Here is a 19,959-nt window from a genome sequence, read left to right as displayed (position 1 = left end):
ATACACTGTTAACTCATGGTTGGTTAATTCACTGAAAAGTGAAAAATGTATGTAAATACTTAGATTTCTGTTTGTTGAGGATAGTTATTACTATTGTATTGTTTGGTATTCTAGTTATCCATACAAATATTCAGATATAATTTTGAATCCTGGTATTTTTCTACTCTTCCTAATATTTTGTGGCTTTTTTTACATACAGATAGTGTGCCTTTGGAAAATGTTTTCTGTACAAAAAGGATATAAGAGAGTTTACCAGAAGCATCAGATCTTTTGGGTAGAAAACAAACCAGGAAACATTACAAAGTTAAACCTTTAAGCTACTTAAATCGTTAGCTGCTCAACCTAACTGCAAAGTATTGCCTTCTGTATCTTAGCAATACGCAGTTACTTTGGAAGATGTTTCAGGTATACTTTACATCAATGACCCTTTAACTTAATACCTGACGCTGTTTGATCTTCAAGTTAAATTTAATGCAATACTGATTAGTACATTCCCATGTCAGTTTTGTAGGCTTTCTATTGTAAGACATACACAGCTCAGTCTGCTGAAATTTACACCTAAACTCATCTCCTACTTTTACATTAAAAATGCATATAGTACCAGCTCTGTAAGTACATTTGCTGCATTAAGGGGCCGTAGAGTGAAGGCTGAGCTCTGACTTCATCTGGGAACCTCTGGTTTCCCAGTTACTCCCTTAATAATTTTTTTTTTTTTTTTTAAAGTCTCTCTGCTCAAACTTTTCAACCCCAAAGATGAATTTATACTTTGACGTTATTCTTGTGATAGATTGCAGTAGCACATGATAAACTGCAGAGCCATAGGAGTAAAAGGCTTTACTGTGCACCTCCAGCAGCTTCACCTTCATTCACTCTGTCCACTGTTTCTGTGGTGACTTTTGCTACATAATGTAAACATATGCTGTTTTAAAATGGTGGGGAAGAGTACTTCAGCCATATGTCTTTTTACCTTTGTTGCTGAGGTTTGCTCCAAGATTAACGAGACCAAAACTATTCACCAGTTTGTAATCTGAGTCAGAAACAGAGTTGCTCCATTGAAAATCCAAGGATTTTGTTTGTAGCTTACTGTACACCTTGAAATATCCATTGTAAAATGTCATAATATGAAGGTATGAAGAAACTGTAACAAAGTTTTAGAAACACATTAGTGCTACTGTGGTTTTTTTTCCTCTTCCTTTTATTTTTCAAAGGTCTGGGTAGCTGACCTTGTGTCTCTGAGGGAGACAGTTTTCAAAGCCAGAAGGATACGAAAATAGTAGCAGTAAAATATGTAACATATATCAGATATGTGACAGTAGGGCAATAGGTCTTATTAGCAGTCATTTGAAAGAACCTGCATAAATCACTTGTGACTTTTCCATCAGTGAGTGATGTGGCCAGTAGTGGATCAGTGTTGGTTCTGATGTCTGATAACTTATAAAGTGAGTCTGGGACTTTTGCTCAGTGGGCTTTTGGGAATGACCTGCCAAACACATGGAGCATTTGTACCCAGTGTCCACAGATTGCTAGGTATTGGTTCCAAGATCATAAGATGCTTACTTATTCAAATGTTCTTTTATTTTTATTTTACAAGGGGTTTTGCTTTGGGTTGGGCTGTTTGTTTGTTTGTTTTGCTTGTGAAAAAAGGTGGAAAGTTTTGGTTGACTCCCTTTTATTTTTACAAGTCATGTGGTATAAAGGGACAATATGCTTCCACAATGTCTGTGTCCAGCTGTGTCATGCCACCATGACAGTGTGCTGTGTATCCCTTTCCTCTAGAGATTAGGCTGAGAAAGCCACTCATTTCACTCAGTCCAAGTACCCAAACAGGGACTCTTATCCCAGAAATGAAAGCATGTTTAAAGGGATCCTGTCCCTTGAAACAGACCATCTTTAACCTATGAAATTCAAAATGAAAGTTCATATTGATGCCAATATGCTGCTGTGAAACTTCTACCTGTTTTCGTATTTGTGGAAGATATAGTCATGTGTAGTTTGCTGGTGCATTTAGCATGGAAAAGGTTATGTTCTGAAGTCATTAATCTTACGTAGGTTGTCATATGATGAACATTAATGTTAATGTAGAGATGGAGCACAGATTTAAGTTTCTTGAGCAGTCAGGGCAGAATTCCTCCTCTGATGTTGCATTTTAGTAGCTGAGGGCAAAATTTGTATCTGGGATTTCATTTTTCCCTCCAGTTTGAACAGAAAGTGTTCATTAATGATAATGGAAGTTCTGTCTGAAGCTGGTGTTCAAAGCAGGCTTGGGTTTCTAAATGACTATTTCAGTGGTATGTTAAAACCACCCAGACAAGGAGAGGGGAAGAAAAGTATCTCTGTTGTGCAAGTAAGAGATGATGATTAGTGCTTAGTACTGAGAAATACTTATGTTTTTTTCTGCATTTCAATAAAATTGTACTGCTGCTGTAAACTGCCATCATGTAAACTGATAACATAGAGTTGATTTTAAACAAAACATCTTGATGTTTTTATTTGGAATCAGATGAAGGCAGAATCTCTAGCAGAGGCTAGGAATTTTCAAGGGCCGGAGTACCACTGACCTGGGATTAAGATAAATTAAAAAATCCAGGAATGTTTTTCCAAACTCTTTTCATTATTTACTTTTCTTCCCTGGCTTGACATGTAGCATGCAAGACTTTTCTCACTGTGTTTAGCAAGTGATGAGCTTGAGCTACAAACTTCAATCCTAGTATGAACCCACATTTTTTTAACACTTTGACTCAGACATCATTTAAAATTTTATTTTCTGCAAAGTAAGGCAGGAAAAATATTGCTCAGTTTTTAAAGATTCTTAAGCTTTCCTATTTTTCTAAATGGTTGATTAAGGCTTTTTTTTTTTTTCTGCAAGGTTGTTGATACTTATTTTTGCCTAATTTGTCAAGTATTTATATATGTAACATCCCTACACTGGAAGCTTAAACAGTATTCCATATTGCAGAAGTAAGTAAGGAATTAATTGCCACACTTGGCATTTTTAGAGTGACTGTACATGCTTAAAAGGATTATCTCAGGTGAATGAAGAAGTTAGTTAGGTGGGAGTCTGGATACCAGTGGGGTACAGGGTTTTTTTATGAATCTGACCTGCTGCTTCCTGCTTGACATCAGAAAACATGAATTTACGTTTAGAAGTCTACAATTATTACTGTCTAATATTCATATCATGATAGCAGCCAAATCTCAGTCAATGTTATTGACACAATACACTGCATTCTCAGTCCAGTACTCAGGGCTTTCTCCTGTCGTATGGTGTGAGTAAAATGCACCTTTCTAAAGCCTCACAGAACCAATGTTTTTATAAACATCTATTATCTTTCTATTTTTCTTAAGAGAACTCTGTTGAAATACAGTAAGTCACAAAGGGCTGGTAAGCAATCTCTGCAATGAGGGGAGGTAGAGCAATGTGGCCCGTGGGGACTTTTGTGATGGGAAAGTGGAATTTTTCCCCAAGCAATATGCTATAGAGGCCACATTTCTGGCCTGGTAGGTAAAGAACACATTTGCATGCTGTCCTCACTTACGTACCCTCATCCTCACTTCACCCTATGTAGTAGATCTGAAATCGAAGTGTTTGTGGAGAATTATATAGAAGGCACACATTTGCTCACCAAATGTCTACAAGTCTCCTATCATCTAGCTCATAATTCTGTTTAAGTAACAAACATCATTTAACACTGCTAAATATTTTTCATTGATAAAATCCAATTTGTGGATACCTGCTATTTAAAACATCTAATTCACTAATTACAAAATCTATAGAAAAGTCCTTACAACATCAAAAGCTCACTTGATCCTTGGAGCTGTTACGAATAAAAAACTCTCCGTTGCAAGCAAATAAGGCACTTAATGCACTCTTTCTGGCTGTGATGCTATTTTTCCTGTGGGTTTTGAAAATGACCTTCCTGTAAGCATCAAGGACTGTAACTTTTCAGATAAAGAAACTTGTTCTTCTTGTAAGTCTATGCCAGGTTCATTCCCCTATAGCCCACAGTTTTCAAAAGCAGAAGAAAAAGTAATCCAGAATTAAAAAAAAAAAGAAAAACCCCTCTGTTTCCAGAACGAAGTTACCCTGTCAGCTTGCCTTGGGCCTTAGGTGGAGAAGTGGAGATTAAAGAGTCAGTATTCCTTTTCATGTTTCATCTGCCAGTTTTGTGAATGTAGAAAGAGTACTTGTGGCTGCAGCTAAGTATCCGACTATGATATTAAGTATGGCATTTTCATCCTCATGCAGTAAGTTTAAAAATATCCTTATAAGTTTGTCACAAGAGGAATTCAGTATCAATACCATCCAGTCATTGATAAAGGAATTTCAAAGAGAAGGGTGAATAGCACAGCAGATGTAACCTCAATATTTTCACCAATTATAAAGAGCCTCTTTGTGAAGCTGTGTGAATATGTAAGATGATCTCATCATTTCCTATTTACTCAATACTTACCTGAATACGCAATATAGTGTAGCTTTTAAATGCATATGCACATGAGTAAAATGTCCTTTTGTAAGAGGCTTCGCTAAAAGACTGCTTTTGATACAGAATTTCTTCATCTCCTCTTCAAACTGAATTAAGCTACTTCCTTCTTTTAAAACACAACTCACTATTTAGAAGCTTTGGCTTTGATTTCTCAGAACAGCCTTACAGGAAGAAACTATGTTCTTTTTCTTTTTGTAACCATATTTCTGAAGACAAACTTGTACTGATTTATTTTGATTTTCTAACAGAAATAGGTTCCTGCAAAGAACACTGACTGTTTCTTCTTTCCTCCCCTCCTTCACTCCTCTGCTACAAGAATATTGCTGTGCGCAAAGCTACCAAGGAAACCTGAAATCCCTCTGTTGGGAACTGTGTATGTAGCAATATATTCATGCTTCAAGAAATAAGTGAGATTTTTTTTTTTTTTAGGTCTTAACATGACATACTGTGTATTTCTTGATGTTAAGCACTGAACTCAAATTAAGTAACTAGGTAACATTTGAGCAAATTTTAGTCAAGTTCATCATCGACCATTTTAGGGAGTATAGCTGTGCAGCTAACATAAAGGTCACGAGTTTAAAAACATTAACCCTCAGTTATTCCCTTTGATTAAAGAGTGTTTATATATAAGTGTATGCATACAATTATATAACCCAATCCTGCATAAACCCATGAAACTCCAGTCATATGAGCCATCCCACCACTGTGGTCCTAAGTCCCATCTTACTCCATCCCACATTGTCTGCCAGACTGGGTTCTCCATGTGTAATAAAAACAGAAATTTAAAAGTCTTTTCATTTCTCAGTGTTCAAAAATGCAGAGCGGAACCCTCATTCTCTGTAAGGAATTTGCCTTACAAAGTGCAGTCTGAATAAGCTCAGGATATGGTCCACGTGGCATTACTTTTTCAGAAATTTATGCTAGGCTGAAATACGTGGTCTGTTGCTAGTAACAGAACAACTTCACAAGCAGCCCTTAGGGTGGACTAATTCTTCACTTTCATCTCTTCTCAAAATCAGTAACTTTATTAAGGGACTTAATAGTGTCCTTCTTAAGTGTCCTTCTAATTGCGTGTTTTCTCAAAATTCTGATCCAATCTCTTAAGTTTCAGGTGGGCAATGCTAACAGTTAAAACATATCAGAAATTTGAAAACATTACAGCATTTTTTCACTCCTTCACTTTTATCACATTGAGAAATTTCCTCCCAAGCTATAGTTATGAGCTTTCAGAACTGGCTTGGGGGTGCCTAGTGCACTCTCAAAGGATTCAAGCACCAGATTTAGCAGTGCGGCACAGCTGGCCTGCCAGAGAATCTCTTTACAGAGAGAATTTTTATATTGAATCGTGGGACTTCCTTCAGAGCGTAGTCCACAAATCTCTCTTATGAAACATGCTTTAGACAGATGCAGGAAGGAAAATCCAGTGTATGTGGTAATATATCTGAGCTGGCCAAATAGAGAGTGGGAATTTGCAGGTAGGTGAACTTCATGGAAAACTCATTTTCAAGACAGTATTTCAGATATTCTTTGGATGTATAGTAATTTGGGAGACTGCAGGTGGTTTGTATACAACTCTGATGCACTGAATTCTCTTTCTTGGATAAACAACCCTCTTTTCCTTCAGAAATAACTTACAAGGTTTTAATTTTCCCCTTTTTTCCATAGTTCTGAAATGACTGTTCTGTTCAGCTTATGATACAGACTTTTCAGTGGTGCAACACCCAATATAAAAGGTACTGAAGGAGGAAGGACTTTTGTAGGATGAAATGGACTGAAAGAGCTGGAGGATCTGCATCCTCATAGCTATCACTCTGCAGAATTGCAATGTGCTCTTGAGTCACTGGCCAGTGACTCACCTGGCACCTTGACTTTCTGATGTGCATGTCATCCTTTGGTATTTATATAGCATGGTAAACTCCTCAGATAAAAACTGCTATAAAGAAAACAACAGTATAAGTAGTAGACAAAGGTGCAGATAGATTTTACTAGTTCTTGCATACACCTGTGAGTGTCCACCTTTCCAGAAAGGAGAAAATATCACTCCAGACTTCCAGGCAGATCAGTTTTACTGTAAGCAGAGTATTTTGAATGTCCTGTTTTACTGAAATGGAAATGTCTACCACAATCAAAACTTCCAGCAGTACTTTTCATAACTGATGAAGTTAGGCTAATTTATGTGAGATTGTTTTCTAAAGTGGTATGCAACATTGGCTTCACAAAATTGCTGGGTAGTCAGTGGTTCATATTTTATCTTTATTCTGCTGTATAATGAGGTTTTGAAGCCAGTGAATTATCATAGCAGGGTATTTAGAGCTTTGAATACAGAACTAAAAATTTAAGGAAATTTGCAGATCTCCACTAGAAACAAACCTACTTAGCTAGAGGTAGCTGAAAAACAACAGGATCTAGATCAAAAATAATTTTTCCTGTTACAGCTGAACCTAACTTGTGCTTTACATTCACTTCACATTGAATTTTTTCACATGCATTTTTTATTCAGTAGTTGAAAAATTGGAGTGGGAACTGGGGGATCTGTCCAAGGTAAGAAAGTATCTGTGTTTGTATGGCTGCCTTTGTAAATACCTTTTTCTGTAGATATCTGTTGTACATGGATTTAGATACAGATGCATTCATATATGTAATTAGGGGTATAGACATTTGGTTAACTTGAAAGCTCCAAAGTGTCATTTGTCACATTTATGATGGGAACTTTAACTGCCTTAAATACTTATTCTTTTCTAAAGTGACTTTTTTCTTTCCCTCTACAAAAAAAAAAAAAAAAAAGAAAATGTACTTCATGAAACTATTGTATATGAAGCACTTATTAGCCATAATTAAATGGACAATATGAATTTACTACGTCTTTAGGACTCTGGCTTGTTCTGGTTTAGAGCAAGATGATTAATGCAAATACATATTACTTGAGATAACCATTTAGCAGCTAATTTAGCCAAATTTATTACAGCAGTTAGAGGTTTTTCATTTTAGCAGACGGAGACAAGGACATGACAAAAGCAGAAGGTGTATATGAATGCACACTGCCCTCTAGTGCACACAGCTTGATGGGATTAGTGAGAAACGCAGGAAAGTACTCCATAACAATAATACACAGCTTTTGTATAGTTTAGGTTTTCTGTAAAACCCTGCTGCTCTTTTCCACTGAAGATTTGCATTTCATCCCCTTTTCCTGACACTGAAGCATCAGATACAAACCAACTCTGTTTCAACTTAGCAATATTTTGGCTGAAATATCACTTTAAACATCTGTATTTTTAAGCCTTCTTGCTGTGAGCATTTAATAATGCTATTTGGCATTACTGATCGCTTTTACTTGTTTCTCTGTTTCCTAGCATATTTCAAACATCGGAGAGAGCTTTGGCTCTAACCAAGCCATTCTGTGCCTCCCTTAGGCCTCTGTCTCAGTCTGCTGGTGGATTTACTTTGCTCTGGTAGAAAGTAAATTCTCCCAAGACTTTCCCCCCACTGACCAGTAGAGATTTGGTTCATCTGAGAACTGTAAATTCTGTTTGACAAGATCAAAGAAACAGATGTATAAGTTCAGTGGTTGATATCGCCTGCGATAAGGAGAAATGATCAAAGCAGCAGGGGTAGCGTATCTTCCCAAACCTTTCAAATATCCAGAATCTCAAAGAGGTCTACCTAGGAGCTATGAATAAATCACATATAAATTTGCCTCTTTTTTTTTCCTTTTCTTTTTTACAGTTTGACATTGAGTGCATTGAAAATGTCCACACAGCAATAAGTATTCTGTGAACCAAGGAGATTTGTAGTGCTTTTTACTTTTCTACTTTCACCAGAGTTTCCAAAAACAGATTAAGATTATACTTTACAAACTTGTAAAACATACAGCTAGTTATACTGAACTTAAGATCCTGTCTGTCATCTCACTGGCATGCTGCATCAAACCTCAAGGAAGCCGAAGATCTTCTGCTTATACCTGTAGCACATTGTACAATAACCATTTTTACTGCAGTCCTAACGTGCACTGTATCTTGCTTCTGTTTTGTGGTTTTTTTTTGCCAGTGCTGAACAAAGGTCAATGTGTAACAAAGTATTACCGCTGGATGCAGAAGAACGGAGGTTACATCTGGATACAGTCTAGCGCAACCATAGCTGTCAATGCCAAGAACGCAAGTGAGAAGAATATCATCTGGGTCAATTATCTTCTTAGGTAGGTCTTCCAGTCACTTCTCTCACTTGAACTGCTGCCTCTGTTGCTTATCTCTGTTGGTGAGAGTTTTAGGGAACAATTGCCTACTGGAGAAAGCTAAGAAGAGCTTTTAATATGGTCCACCTCAAAAACAATGCCATTTGGTTATCTTTATTGAGACATCTGTCATGTCTCAGTACATTGGAATATTACTCAATTATTATGCTGCTTTAGTCTTCAAATAAACTCTCCACCCTTTTATTGCATGACTCTTCTGCCCTGAAATCTACTCAACCTGAGCTCAGAGATAAAAATGATCCACACCAACTTTCAGAAGCTGTGTTATAAAATCTGGTGTGAAGTGTTGGGAACTTATTTATTTGGTTATTGGGAAAGCATGGAAGCAAATTTCTGGAATTGTACAAAAAGGTCTCTCTGAAAGGTGTTTGCCAGTTCACTCCAGAGAGAGGAATTTTCTCAGGAGAGAAGTCTTGAATCAATACACTGCTCCTGTAACCATCAGCCAGTATTCACACTGAAAAATGCAAAGTAGGATTTAAAAATAGAAGTAGAAATTAAAACTATTTTAAACTATTGGAACTATTTTAGACAGAAATAGTGGTAATATCTTGAATGTAAGGCTCTTCCCTGAAAAATTCCATTTTACCGAGACTCAAGTATTTTCTGAGCTCAGGAGAAGACCAACAGTCACTGAGAGACAGTGAATTATAAACCTGACCTTTTTCATCTGAAAACGCCTTTCAACACATTCTGTTTTGTGAAAATGTTCAATAAGATCAGGGGACTTTCTGTTTCATTCCAGAGCAGAACAAACAAACAAATAAAATTTGAAACCTTGAGATTGTCATGAAATGCAATTGTCATTTTCTGGCCTGTTCTCCTTTTAAGTTGCTTGTCATGGTTTGTTACATTCCCTTTGATGCCATGAGAGTTCAAAGTGATGTCTAGAGGTTGGATTGTGACTTATTATGCCAAGTCCAGCAAGCCCTGAGAGACTGTGCCTGCCTAAACTTGCATGTTGAAGTACTTTCGATTCCCCTTTTGGGGGAAGAGGAGGAAGTGACCCCTGGAAGGAGAGCATTGGGAGATATTGTAGGAAACATTCTGCAGCAGTGGAGTGTTCACTTGGGCTTGCGTATTTCTGTCTTGCTATGATTGATCATGGGCATTTTTTTAATACATCCTTATCCTGCTACTTTTTGGTCTCTTTTTTCAAGAATGAGGCAGAATGCAGCATTTCAAGAGAGCTTAAGCCTGCCACTTCCAAACTGGAAGTACAGCTTCACTGCCCCAGTCCTAGAAGGGCGTTAAAATGCCCATAAATGTGCTCATGTTCAGGTGGAAAAGTGGTACATAACAATTATGAAGAGTTGTTTCTATCCCCTTTGCTGCTTTCCAGTGAGCCTGTTCCACAAGCATCCCACAGAATTGTTTTTTCTACCAACAGAATATACTTTAAAAACAAAACAAAACAAACAAACCAAATAAAAGCTGTGTGGTCTTCCCCAAGTCCTCTCCCAGTCTCCCAGAACTTGATTTTTCTGCTGCATTCCCTCCACTGGTCTGTTAAAGCAAGATTAACTCCTCCACCGAATTCGTATTTTTAATTTAGATTTCTCCTAGTACTGGAATCTGTGAAAGATCCAAATGTCCAAATAATATTTTAATGACAGATCAAGGCATAATTAGGTCTACTCTTAGCAGGAGTACTGGTCTGTATACATTTCCATGCATTAGAAAGTATGATTCAGCTGTCTGTAAAAGGATAGGCTAATTATAGTGACAGGGAGGATTAATGCTGTTCTTGTTCTAGCAACTTGTTATTCACAGTGTGAAAGCCCTCAAACATCTTTTGCTGGGAGGGGGCAAATTTGGGGACTGCCCTGGGATGCAACAGAATAAAGTCACTTTGTCAGGACAAAACCATAAAGATGATAATTGTAAGAATGGCATTTCAATGTGAACTGTGTGAACTCTGAATTTTCACAGTACGCTGTAACAGGCTGAATATGGGCAGACTGTCATTGTGATAGTGTGTCAGTCACCCCCAGTGCTGCCTTGTATTGTCCTGCTCAGGACTGCGGATTTTCTGCTCTATCACCAGGCTGGAATTTGAACTGCATAGAAATGTTCACCTATTCAAAAATGATTGAAGACTTTGTTTATTTTCAACATTCCTGTGCCACTTGTGTCTGGCTGTGTCTGTTCCCCTGCCTTAGCATGGATTTGGGAAAGGAACACATTTTAAAGGGTGCAAACCAAGAAAAAGCATAGGGTTGGGTTGGGGTTTTTTTAGTTTCTTTGGTAGTGTAGCTTTTTTACATTGCAGTCATGTTCATTGCTAACAAGTCACAGGTGAGCACCACATGAGCAGATGAAGATATGATTATAATGGGTGTGTTGACAGTTCTTTATCCCTAACATATGCATCTTAACATGCACATGTGCATCTGTCATATAGTTAGAGTGGTTGCTTTTGGTTTCTTGGTAATGTGGATGCATGTGTGCAGTGGTTTAGAAATATTTAACCTTTTTTATCTGTTTTTTGGCCAAATTCTTTTAAGCAGTGGCCATTTTCTTTAGCCCATACCGAGCATCTTCTTACTAACTTTATGTATGATCTGCTTGATTAAAGTGTGGAAAACGGGAACGTTCAGAAAAACAGGTATTGAAAGGGCTCTGGCAAGGTTGATAGAGAACACTGTTACAGAGATAACTCTAATAGACACTGCCAGTGGGAGAGAAACAGATTGGAAAAGTTAAAACACCCTCTCTGTCCTTCCAGGCACAGTAATGGGATTGAAATCGAGATATTTTGTTGTTGGATGATTACACAGTGTAGCTTTACTGTTAGATATCACACAAGCCGTGGTGCTCCACTTCAGTAAGAATGTTTTGATAGCTCTAAAACTTCACTAGAATCAAATGAGTTTTAGTACCTGGTCAATATAAGTATTTGACAGCGGTATTAAAATAAACCTTCATAAAATCCCTGCTGTGGAGCCCTGAGAAGCCAAAAAATGGATGTGTCTCTGTTTGCTCTGCTGTTCTTCCTATTTATGTTCCCTGTTCCTGAACTTTGATATGAAAAGAGGGAAAAAGCATGAAACTCCAAATCATCCACTTGTGCTTATATTTGCTATTTTCTCTTCAGTAACCCAGAGTACAAGGACACTCCAATGGATATTGCACAACTCCCTCATCTGCCAGAGAAAACCTCAGAATCCTCAGAGACCTCTGACTCTGAATCAGACTCAAAGGACAACTCAGGTAACACACATGGTTTGCCTTCACGCCCACAAAGTTTCATACCATGTGAGCCACTGTCGGGTTTCCTGTTGCTTTTACTCCTTGAAGATTGTTGCATTATGACAAAAACAAACAAACAAAAAAATATCCGGTAAAATTAAATTGAAAAACACTGGCAAAACCTTTTAATGACCTCAGCATTTCTACAGTATCTCCATTTCCTCAGTATTTCTCTTCACTCTGTGGATGCATCCTTGCCTACGTTGCACTAAACTAAATATTTGATTTCCCAGATAAGCTTCATGAACAGGTATTTTGCCTCATACAGGGGACCTGGAATTGTAACTATTCAATATAATTCTAGTTCTTATCTTTCCAAGTTCTGAAGATAAGTGTCTGCTATCAATCTTTATGATGCCTTCCTGTATAAATATGGTTTTGAAGAGTCTCGCTAGGGGGCAGTGAAGATTGCAAAAGTTGAGGGGTTTCTTGGGTTAAAGTATTTCATTGGAAGGTACGGGTTCAAGCACTTGTTTCTAAGCTCCTTAAGTCTGGGACTTCGACTGTTTTTTAAGAGCTAATTGTACTTGTCAAACTCAATGTGTAAATTAGTTCTACAGATGGTCCAGTGCACAGATGGTTCACACATTCCCCATTAGTTTTGAAAGTGGTTACCTAGACACAGGTACAGATTTGGCTTTGAAAGAAGCGTGGTTTCCTGTGATCCAAGAACTAAGGAGGTTACTCTGCTGTAGTATGCAGTATATGTAGATCTGATTTGTCTCTCATGGCTAAAATAACACCCCCCAAAAAAATCTGGAGAAAATGAATCACAATGACACAAATCAAGCAAAAACAAGAAGAGGATCAGGCCTTAATGTTATATCATGTGGCTGTTCTCTTTCATCTTTTGCCTTTGTTTGCTGTCCTTTGACAGCTTGGTTTGATGGTTTAAGTCAACATTAGGCACACATAGGGGCTTGTTGTCCACCATTGCTGGGAATCTCTTCACCTATTCCCAGTGCTTCCTTTATGCTATCCTGTTCCTAAATAGCCAGATAACACACACGTGGAGAATGGTTTGCATTTTCTGTATGCACTGTAAGTTTCTCCAGGTGAGAAGTGCACATGCATTCATGATTCCTAAGGCTGATACAAAGCAAGAGAGCATTCTTTAAAGGTGCACAGATGTCTACATATCAGAAGATGTGTGTGAGTCTTGGCAGACAGCAAAGGCAGTGGGTTGTTCCTTATAGAAGAATTAATTAGAAATGCCAAAGGACTTGAAACAGCAGGTCCTGCATGAAACCGACAAGTTCAGTTCAAGCTCTGATAAAACCCCAGGCAAATTTTGTGCTGCTTTAGACTACATCACCTTAAGCCCACTATTGACCAGCTAGAAACCATGGCCTTAAAAGAAAGTGTCTTCAAAAAACATAAAACAAAATGTAGGAGAAATTGAGCCCTAGGTGGAACAAAAAGCTGGATGAGATCTAGGGATTTATGGCTGTTACTTTGCTTCTGTGGGATTTATTTTTCAAAACGGAGGGTCTCTCTGCTGCTGGCAACTCAACTAAAAGTCACACAAAATAACTTGTGAAGTTCACTGCCCTGGATCCTCAGGCAGCTTCCCTGCCAAGCCAACCTTCCCCAGCACTTCTGGGAAACTCTTTGGTATTGACAAGGCTCCAGGAATAACCAATCTTTAGATGAAAACTGTCCCTTCCCCTCTCCCCCTAAAACAAGTATATTGAAAAGGGTAGTACTTGGCTCTGATGAGTGAAAAAAAACATCTTTTATTTCCCAACAAAAGATTTCTGGCTGGCCTGTAAAACACAGGGTCTCCTGAAGCCTTTCATGACCCTTTCAAACACAGTATGATAATGGAGCGTATTCAGTTTAAAGACTGCTTTGGCTGTCTGAGTCCAGTGGGCTAGAGTGTTTATCTCATCCATATTAGAATGAGGTGAAAATCTAAAACACAACTAAATGAATACAGGCAAGAAGAGTGACAGCTTCTCAGTGCTGTAGCTGGGCTATTTTCAATGGCCCTTAGATTTGGATCAATCAAGAATTTAAATCACTGCCTGATTTTTTCTTTTCCTGGTGTGGGGGAGGTTTGTGTGGGTTTTTTTATATATTTGATGCCCTTCAGGGGAATATGAGAAGGCAGCCTAGCAAGGTAACAGAATAGTTTTAACTGGTTTATTCATTCAGATTTATACACATATGACCTGCTTTTCTCACATGCGAGGAAATCTGCAGTAATTCTGCTCAAGTCAAAGACACTATGCCACTTCAAAAGTGGCAATAATGAAGGGAAAACAAGATGAGAGGACTAGAATCTTCATTAGTGAATAGTGCTACACCTGGATGCCTGCCCACAGTAGGAGAACACGAATGTAGAAGGACAATCAACAGAACATAACGATCATAATGGGATTGTTCACTGCCTCCTCTTTGGGTGACACAGCCACAATGCCATTGTGCTCACAGTTGTCAAAATGATTCTTGTCCCACAAACAGATGAAAAGGCTCCCTTCAGTCAAGGTACAGGACGTATAGCATAGGCTTTTGGTGCATTAACAGTCCTGAGTCAGAGAGATTCATGATGATCAGAACTCTCCCAACACAATATTGCAAAAAACTGTGGCTCTATAAGAGATGGTGCCTTTTGCCAAAAAAAAAAAAAAAAAAGAATGAAATAGAGCAATCATATCTCATGGGTATGTAGAAATCTGGACTTGTGTTATAATATTCTGTTCCTGTTGCTGATGGCTTGTTTCACTTTTCTTTTGCTCCAGAGGACAATGAGAACTCAAAGTCAGATGAGAAAGGAAACCAGTCAGAAAACAGTGAAGACCCTGAATCCGACAGGAAAAAGTCAGGAAATCAGTCAGATAATGAAATGAACTGTAATGATGATGGGAACAGCTCCAGCAACCAGGACAGCAGGGACAGTGATGACAGCTTTGAAAATTCTGACTTCGAAAATCAAAAGGCCCCTGAGGACAGTTTTGGCACTCTTGGCTCTATGCAGATCAAGGTGGAGCGCTATGTTGAGAGTGAGTCAGACTTGCGGTTGCAGAACTGTGAGTCACTGACCTCGGACAGTGCCAAGGACTCAGACAGTGCAGGGGAAGTAAATGCCCAGTCTTCCAGCAAACATCAAAAGAGGAAGAAAAGGAGAAAAAAGCAAAAAGGAGGCAGCATGACCCGGAGAAGGCTGTCAAGCACCTCAAGTCCAAATGGACTTGACCCAGCTTTGGTGGACCAGCCCCAGCTGCTCTCGTCACCAAACAGTGCCTCAGTGCTCAAAATTAAAACAGAAATCTCAGAACCTATCAATTTTGATAACGATAGCAGTATTTGGAATTACCCACCTAACAGGGAAATCTCAAGGAATGAATCACCCTACAGTATGACCAAGCCCCCCAGCTCCGAGCACTTCCCTTCCCCCCAAGCCAGCAGTAGTTTACATGTCTCCATTCCAGACTCCGTTCTCACCCCGCCAGGGACTGAAAATACTGCCAGCCGTAAAACTCAGTTCAGCACCTCATCCAACTCGGCCTTGGCTCCTGTGTCCTCTGACCCTTTGTCACCCCCACTTTCAGCATCTCCACGGGACAAACATCCAGGAGGTCCCACAGCTTCCAACTCTTTGTTGTACACTGGGGATCTGGAAGCCCTTCAGAGGTTACAAGCAGGCAATGTGGTGCTTCCTTTGGTTCACAGGGTAACGGGAACCCTTGCCGCGACCAGCACTGCTGCTCAGAGGGTCTACACCACTGGCACTATTCGGTATGCTCCAGCTGAAGTTACTTTAGCCATGCAGGGCAACCTCCTCCCCAACACCCATGCTGTTAACTTTGTTGATGTTAACAGCCCCAGCTTTGGGCTGGATCCTAAAACACCGATGGAAATGCTCTACCACCACGTTCACCGACTCAATATGTCGGGACCGTTTGGAAGTGCTGTGAGCGGGGCCAGTCTGACCCAAATGCCTGCAGGGAATGTGTTCACAACTGCCGAAGGACTTTTTTCCACTCTTCCATTTCCTGTGTACAGCAATGGCATTCACACTACACAGACTCTGGAACGGAAAGAGGATTGAAATATGACCACATACTGTGTTCAGTGTTATACTCTGAGGCATAGACTATGTTTTAATTTAGACCTTTAATTCTAGCACTTTGAATTTGAGCAGGTCAGCTTATTCTCTCAATATGATGGTCCCCGTTTCCTTCCCTTTCTCTTTAACTTGACTTATTCTTTAATGTAAAGATATTTTTTTATTTTTGCCTTCAGAGAGTCGAAGTACCAGTTGCCTGCCATTTTGTCTTCTTCTAAGATGTGTGTTTTTCCTTTGCATCTTTATTAAGATGCCTTTAATATGTGTATGCCTCTGCCATAGAATACTCAGTGTTGTGGTAAAGAGATTTTAAAGTGACAACCATTGGTTTTACTTCAAAATGATCTTGATATGATCAAGATTAAAAGAGACAAGCATAAACAATGTGCCCTGTTTGACTAAGTCAAATGAAAGGGGGTTTTTGTTCCTAATTCCTTTAAAATAGGGGATAGTATTTTAGAATTTTATGCAGAGTTTAATTCTCTTTTTATGGTTAAGATTTTCTTACTTGCACATAAAATAATTTGGGTTCTTAAAAAGTTAATTTCTGGCCTGTGACTAGAATGTTAAAAAGTTGGACTAAATGTTAATTACTGAAACTTTAACTTAATTTCTAAAACCATGGTGCTATCATTTATTAATCTGCAATGTCTTCATACAATATGCAGCTTGTGGGCTGGGTTTTTTGGAAAGAATGTGTTCCGTACTGGTTTATAGTCGGGTGCTGCAGTCTCCTTGGTTAGTTAAGACAAAAGCCCTCATTAACATTTGCTGCAGGACTTAAAATTTTTTACCTCCAAACTAACAAACATAGCCTCACATCAAATTTAAATGGGTCAGGAAGCCTTTTTCAAAAAGTGCTTAAAAACAAAAAACTCAATTTAATTGACGCAAGGAGCAGTTTCTTAGGTGCATATTGCTTTGCTTTATTTTTTTCTCAGTGTAACTGAGGCTAATTTTACAACATCAAATAACACTTCAGAGTAAAAAGGAAAAAAAACCAACCAGAAGAACTATTTAACATGTTTTGTTTTGGTTTTCATTTAATATTATAGAGGGAAGGTTGTAAATTTATTTTTGTTCTGTAATTTGGGTATTTTTTTGTTGTTTTTTCCTTATTTCTAGTATTGAAACCAATATGTTCTAAAACTAAAGAATGGGTTAATAAGCTTGAAATAGATAACTACAACTGAAAACTGCACATTAAGAAAAAGGAAAGAAATCTCCTATTTTGTCTTTGTTGCCAGAAATCACAGTGTAGTGTCAAACACTCCAAATAACTGTCAAATATAAATTCTTCTTCCACTCCATCTTTGGCAGCTGTTTGTTAAGGCATCTAATAACAGATGTGAGAACTGTAATGTGTACAATGTGTAAGTGTCCTTGGCTGTCAGTCCCATTGCAGTTTCAATGTGTGTTACTATATGCAGTATATACTAAGCTAATGTAGTTGTTTTGTCCTTTGTCTTCTCTGTGCTTTATCTCTAGTCTGGAGTGGTAAAGTCCCATTCCTGCAGTCCTAGTGATCCAGTGATTCTTGGGGGTTAGTGGTTTTTGTGTGGTGGCCTTCCTCTGTAATGTCACCTTATGCTGCTTCCACTGTCTGTATACCTTTTCATTTCTGCTGTTGCTTTGCTGTTGTGTATTCTCAAACCTCTCTTGCCCCTTCCTTTCTCCCCTACCCTCCACACTTCTCCCCTATCTCTTTCTCTCGCTCTCTCGTTCTCTCTTCTTCGCTCTCAGAGATAAAAGACTCTTAACTAGCTCAAGGTTAATGGAGCCATTTTTCCCACAGAGGAATTCTGGGTATGACTTACTCTTCCAGTGTACCCCACAATGCACTACGGAGTAATGCTCAGATATATTAAGCAAATTGATGCCATATAGCCTCAGTTGTTAACATTCCCAGAGTCCCTTGTGCTCGAACTGTAAGCAGAGGGTGCATTTCTTTGGTTTTCTCCCAGGTGGGCTGGCAGAGTAGTACGTAGAGCAAGTACCAGTGAGATAGGAAATGCTTTCAAAATTCGACCAGCATTGTTTAAAAAGGAAACTGAGCTTAGAACTGTCATATATATTTACTTGTGTGTGCAATGCTAATCTATTAACTCAGCTGTCCTTTGAATTTTTGATCACTCACTGTGTTGAGTCAGTTCCTGCGATAGCTTTGAATTTGAGAAGCAGGTCCAAGCCACATCGGAGTAATAGCGAAAAAGGAATTGGACGCCACAAATTTAATTAACGAACTATTAAAGGTTCCATTGGAAGGATTTAAGTAGGTCTAAAAAAGGTGAGAAAGTTGATTGGGAAATTCAAAGTTTAATTTTGGAAGCTCTACTCTAGCTATGGAACAATCAAAGGAGTGCACCTCTCAGCTACAAAGAACAGCTAGACAGCTGTTGTTGTTTTGGGTTTTTTTTATAAATGTTTCTGTGTTGTGTCAAAATGATTTCTGGTGATTTAAACTAACAGATAATCACAGCTGCTGTCTAAATCCATAGTGTTTAAAATTACAAAATGAAAAAAAAATTTCATTACCTGTGAAGACTGTGTCTGTGTTTTTAACTATTTCTTGTACAAATATATGAAATCTTTTATGAGGAGACTGGTGCCAAGTAGCTGAATAACGGGGAAAGGGATTCTGTTCGTATAAATCTTAGCAGTGTTACCAACTCTACAATATAAAAAAAAATTAAAATGTTAAAAAGTGACAGCTATGGTACATTTATTTTGTGTTAAGCTAACCGAATCTAACTTCTTGAGTGCCTGGCTTATTTGAAACATTTTTTTCATTGATCATTGATAATGCTGCAAATCAGAAATGTACATACTTCATTTACAACAGGGTTCTTTTTATACTTTTGTAGATTCTCATACATGTCATACATGGTTGTCTTTATGTAACTTAATTTTTTTTCATCCCGCAGGTGCCATTTTCATAATAAACTTCTCTTGGATTTGTTACTATCTGGCATCATTTCTTTTACATATAACCATCCTGACTAATGAGTGCTGGTAGTATTTGTTTGAGCAGGTATTTTTTAATTGTTTTGGTTTGAAAAAAAAAAAAGAAAAAAGAAAAAAAGAAAAAAGAAAAAATAACCAAAAATCAAAGAGGATAAAGCTAGATATTATTTTACTTCAAAATGAGGAAAAGAAGCTGTCAAGATGTAGGTTAAGAATGCTAATCCAAATACTACAACAATCTTGCCACCATCCTGAATTTTCAGCTACCCCAACTCATTGTCATATTGAGCATTTTTATGCACATTATCAAAGCTGAATAATGGATATGCAACATTAACCACTATAGAAAGTGTGCATTTTTTCTTGATTAATGCACACTGGAAGAGGTCAGCTTTGGTACATTAATCATTTAAAATGCACTTTATATTTTCATTTTTGTACTCTACAATGTTACGGCGAAACTCTTCAGTCACGTTATATCCTACCTAAGCTGCTGATTCTCTTGAATGTGTACTTTCTTTCCCCAGACTGGCAACATGCAAGTTGTTGGTGTTGTGTGATTAGACTTACAAACTGAGGACAGAAACATTCACCAGTGTAAGAAGGAAGAGGTAAAAAGCCTTGACCTCACGACTGAAGGGGGAAAAAATGTCAGACACAGTTTTGATTTCACAAACATGCACACACAGTGGCCGACCCTGACAGCCATCAGTGATTACACCTGTGTAAGATCTGAATGAAGGCCCAGAGCAGGAGAGCTTGGTCTGTGCTGTGAAAAGCAGGGAGAAGCCACATTGCAGGAGGGGACATGCCACCAGGGCGTGCTGACTCTGCAGGGATGGGTCCTGTCATGGGATCTCTCTCACCCACCACTGACAAGGTCTCTGCGTTTCTCCTTCATTCGTTGGTTCTGTACAGTGCCTCTCCCACCTGTGGCA

The 19,959-nt window shown here is 38.4% G+C and overlaps 1 protein-coding gene across 5 annotated transcripts in view; it reads left to right on the top strand.

Moving 5' to 3' along the window:
- Positions 1-19,018, top strand: part of NPAS3 (neuronal PAS domain protein 3) — a 613,669-nt gene extending 594,651 nt beyond the window's left edge. For all 5 annotated transcript variants that reach the window (XM_061367584.1, XM_061367583.1, XM_061367585.1 and 2 more), the window contains 3 exons: positions 8,529-8,676; positions 11,831-11,946; positions 14,730-19,018. In XM_061367584.1, coding sequence (XP_061223568.1) covers positions 8,529-8,676; positions 11,831-11,946; positions 14,730-16,039 — 1,574 coding nt within the window. In that variant the 3' untranslated portion in view covers positions 16,040-19,018. The remainder of the gene's footprint in view (positions 1-8,528; positions 8,677-11,830; positions 11,947-14,729) is intronic.
- The last annotated feature ends 941 nt before the right edge of the window (positions 19,019-19,959 follow it).

This window comes from Neopsephotus bourkii, unplaced genomic scaffold, assembly GCF_033783945.1.
Source record: "Neopsephotus bourkii isolate Nb327-2 ecotype Australia unplaced genomic scaffold, CSIRO-AGI_Nbou_v1 NB_1388, whole genome shotgun sequence".
Lineage (NCBI taxonomy): Eukaryota > Metazoa > Chordata > Aves > Psittaciformes > Psittacidae > Neopsephotus > Neopsephotus bourkii.
This window is presented reverse-complemented; position numbering and strand designations above follow the sequence as displayed.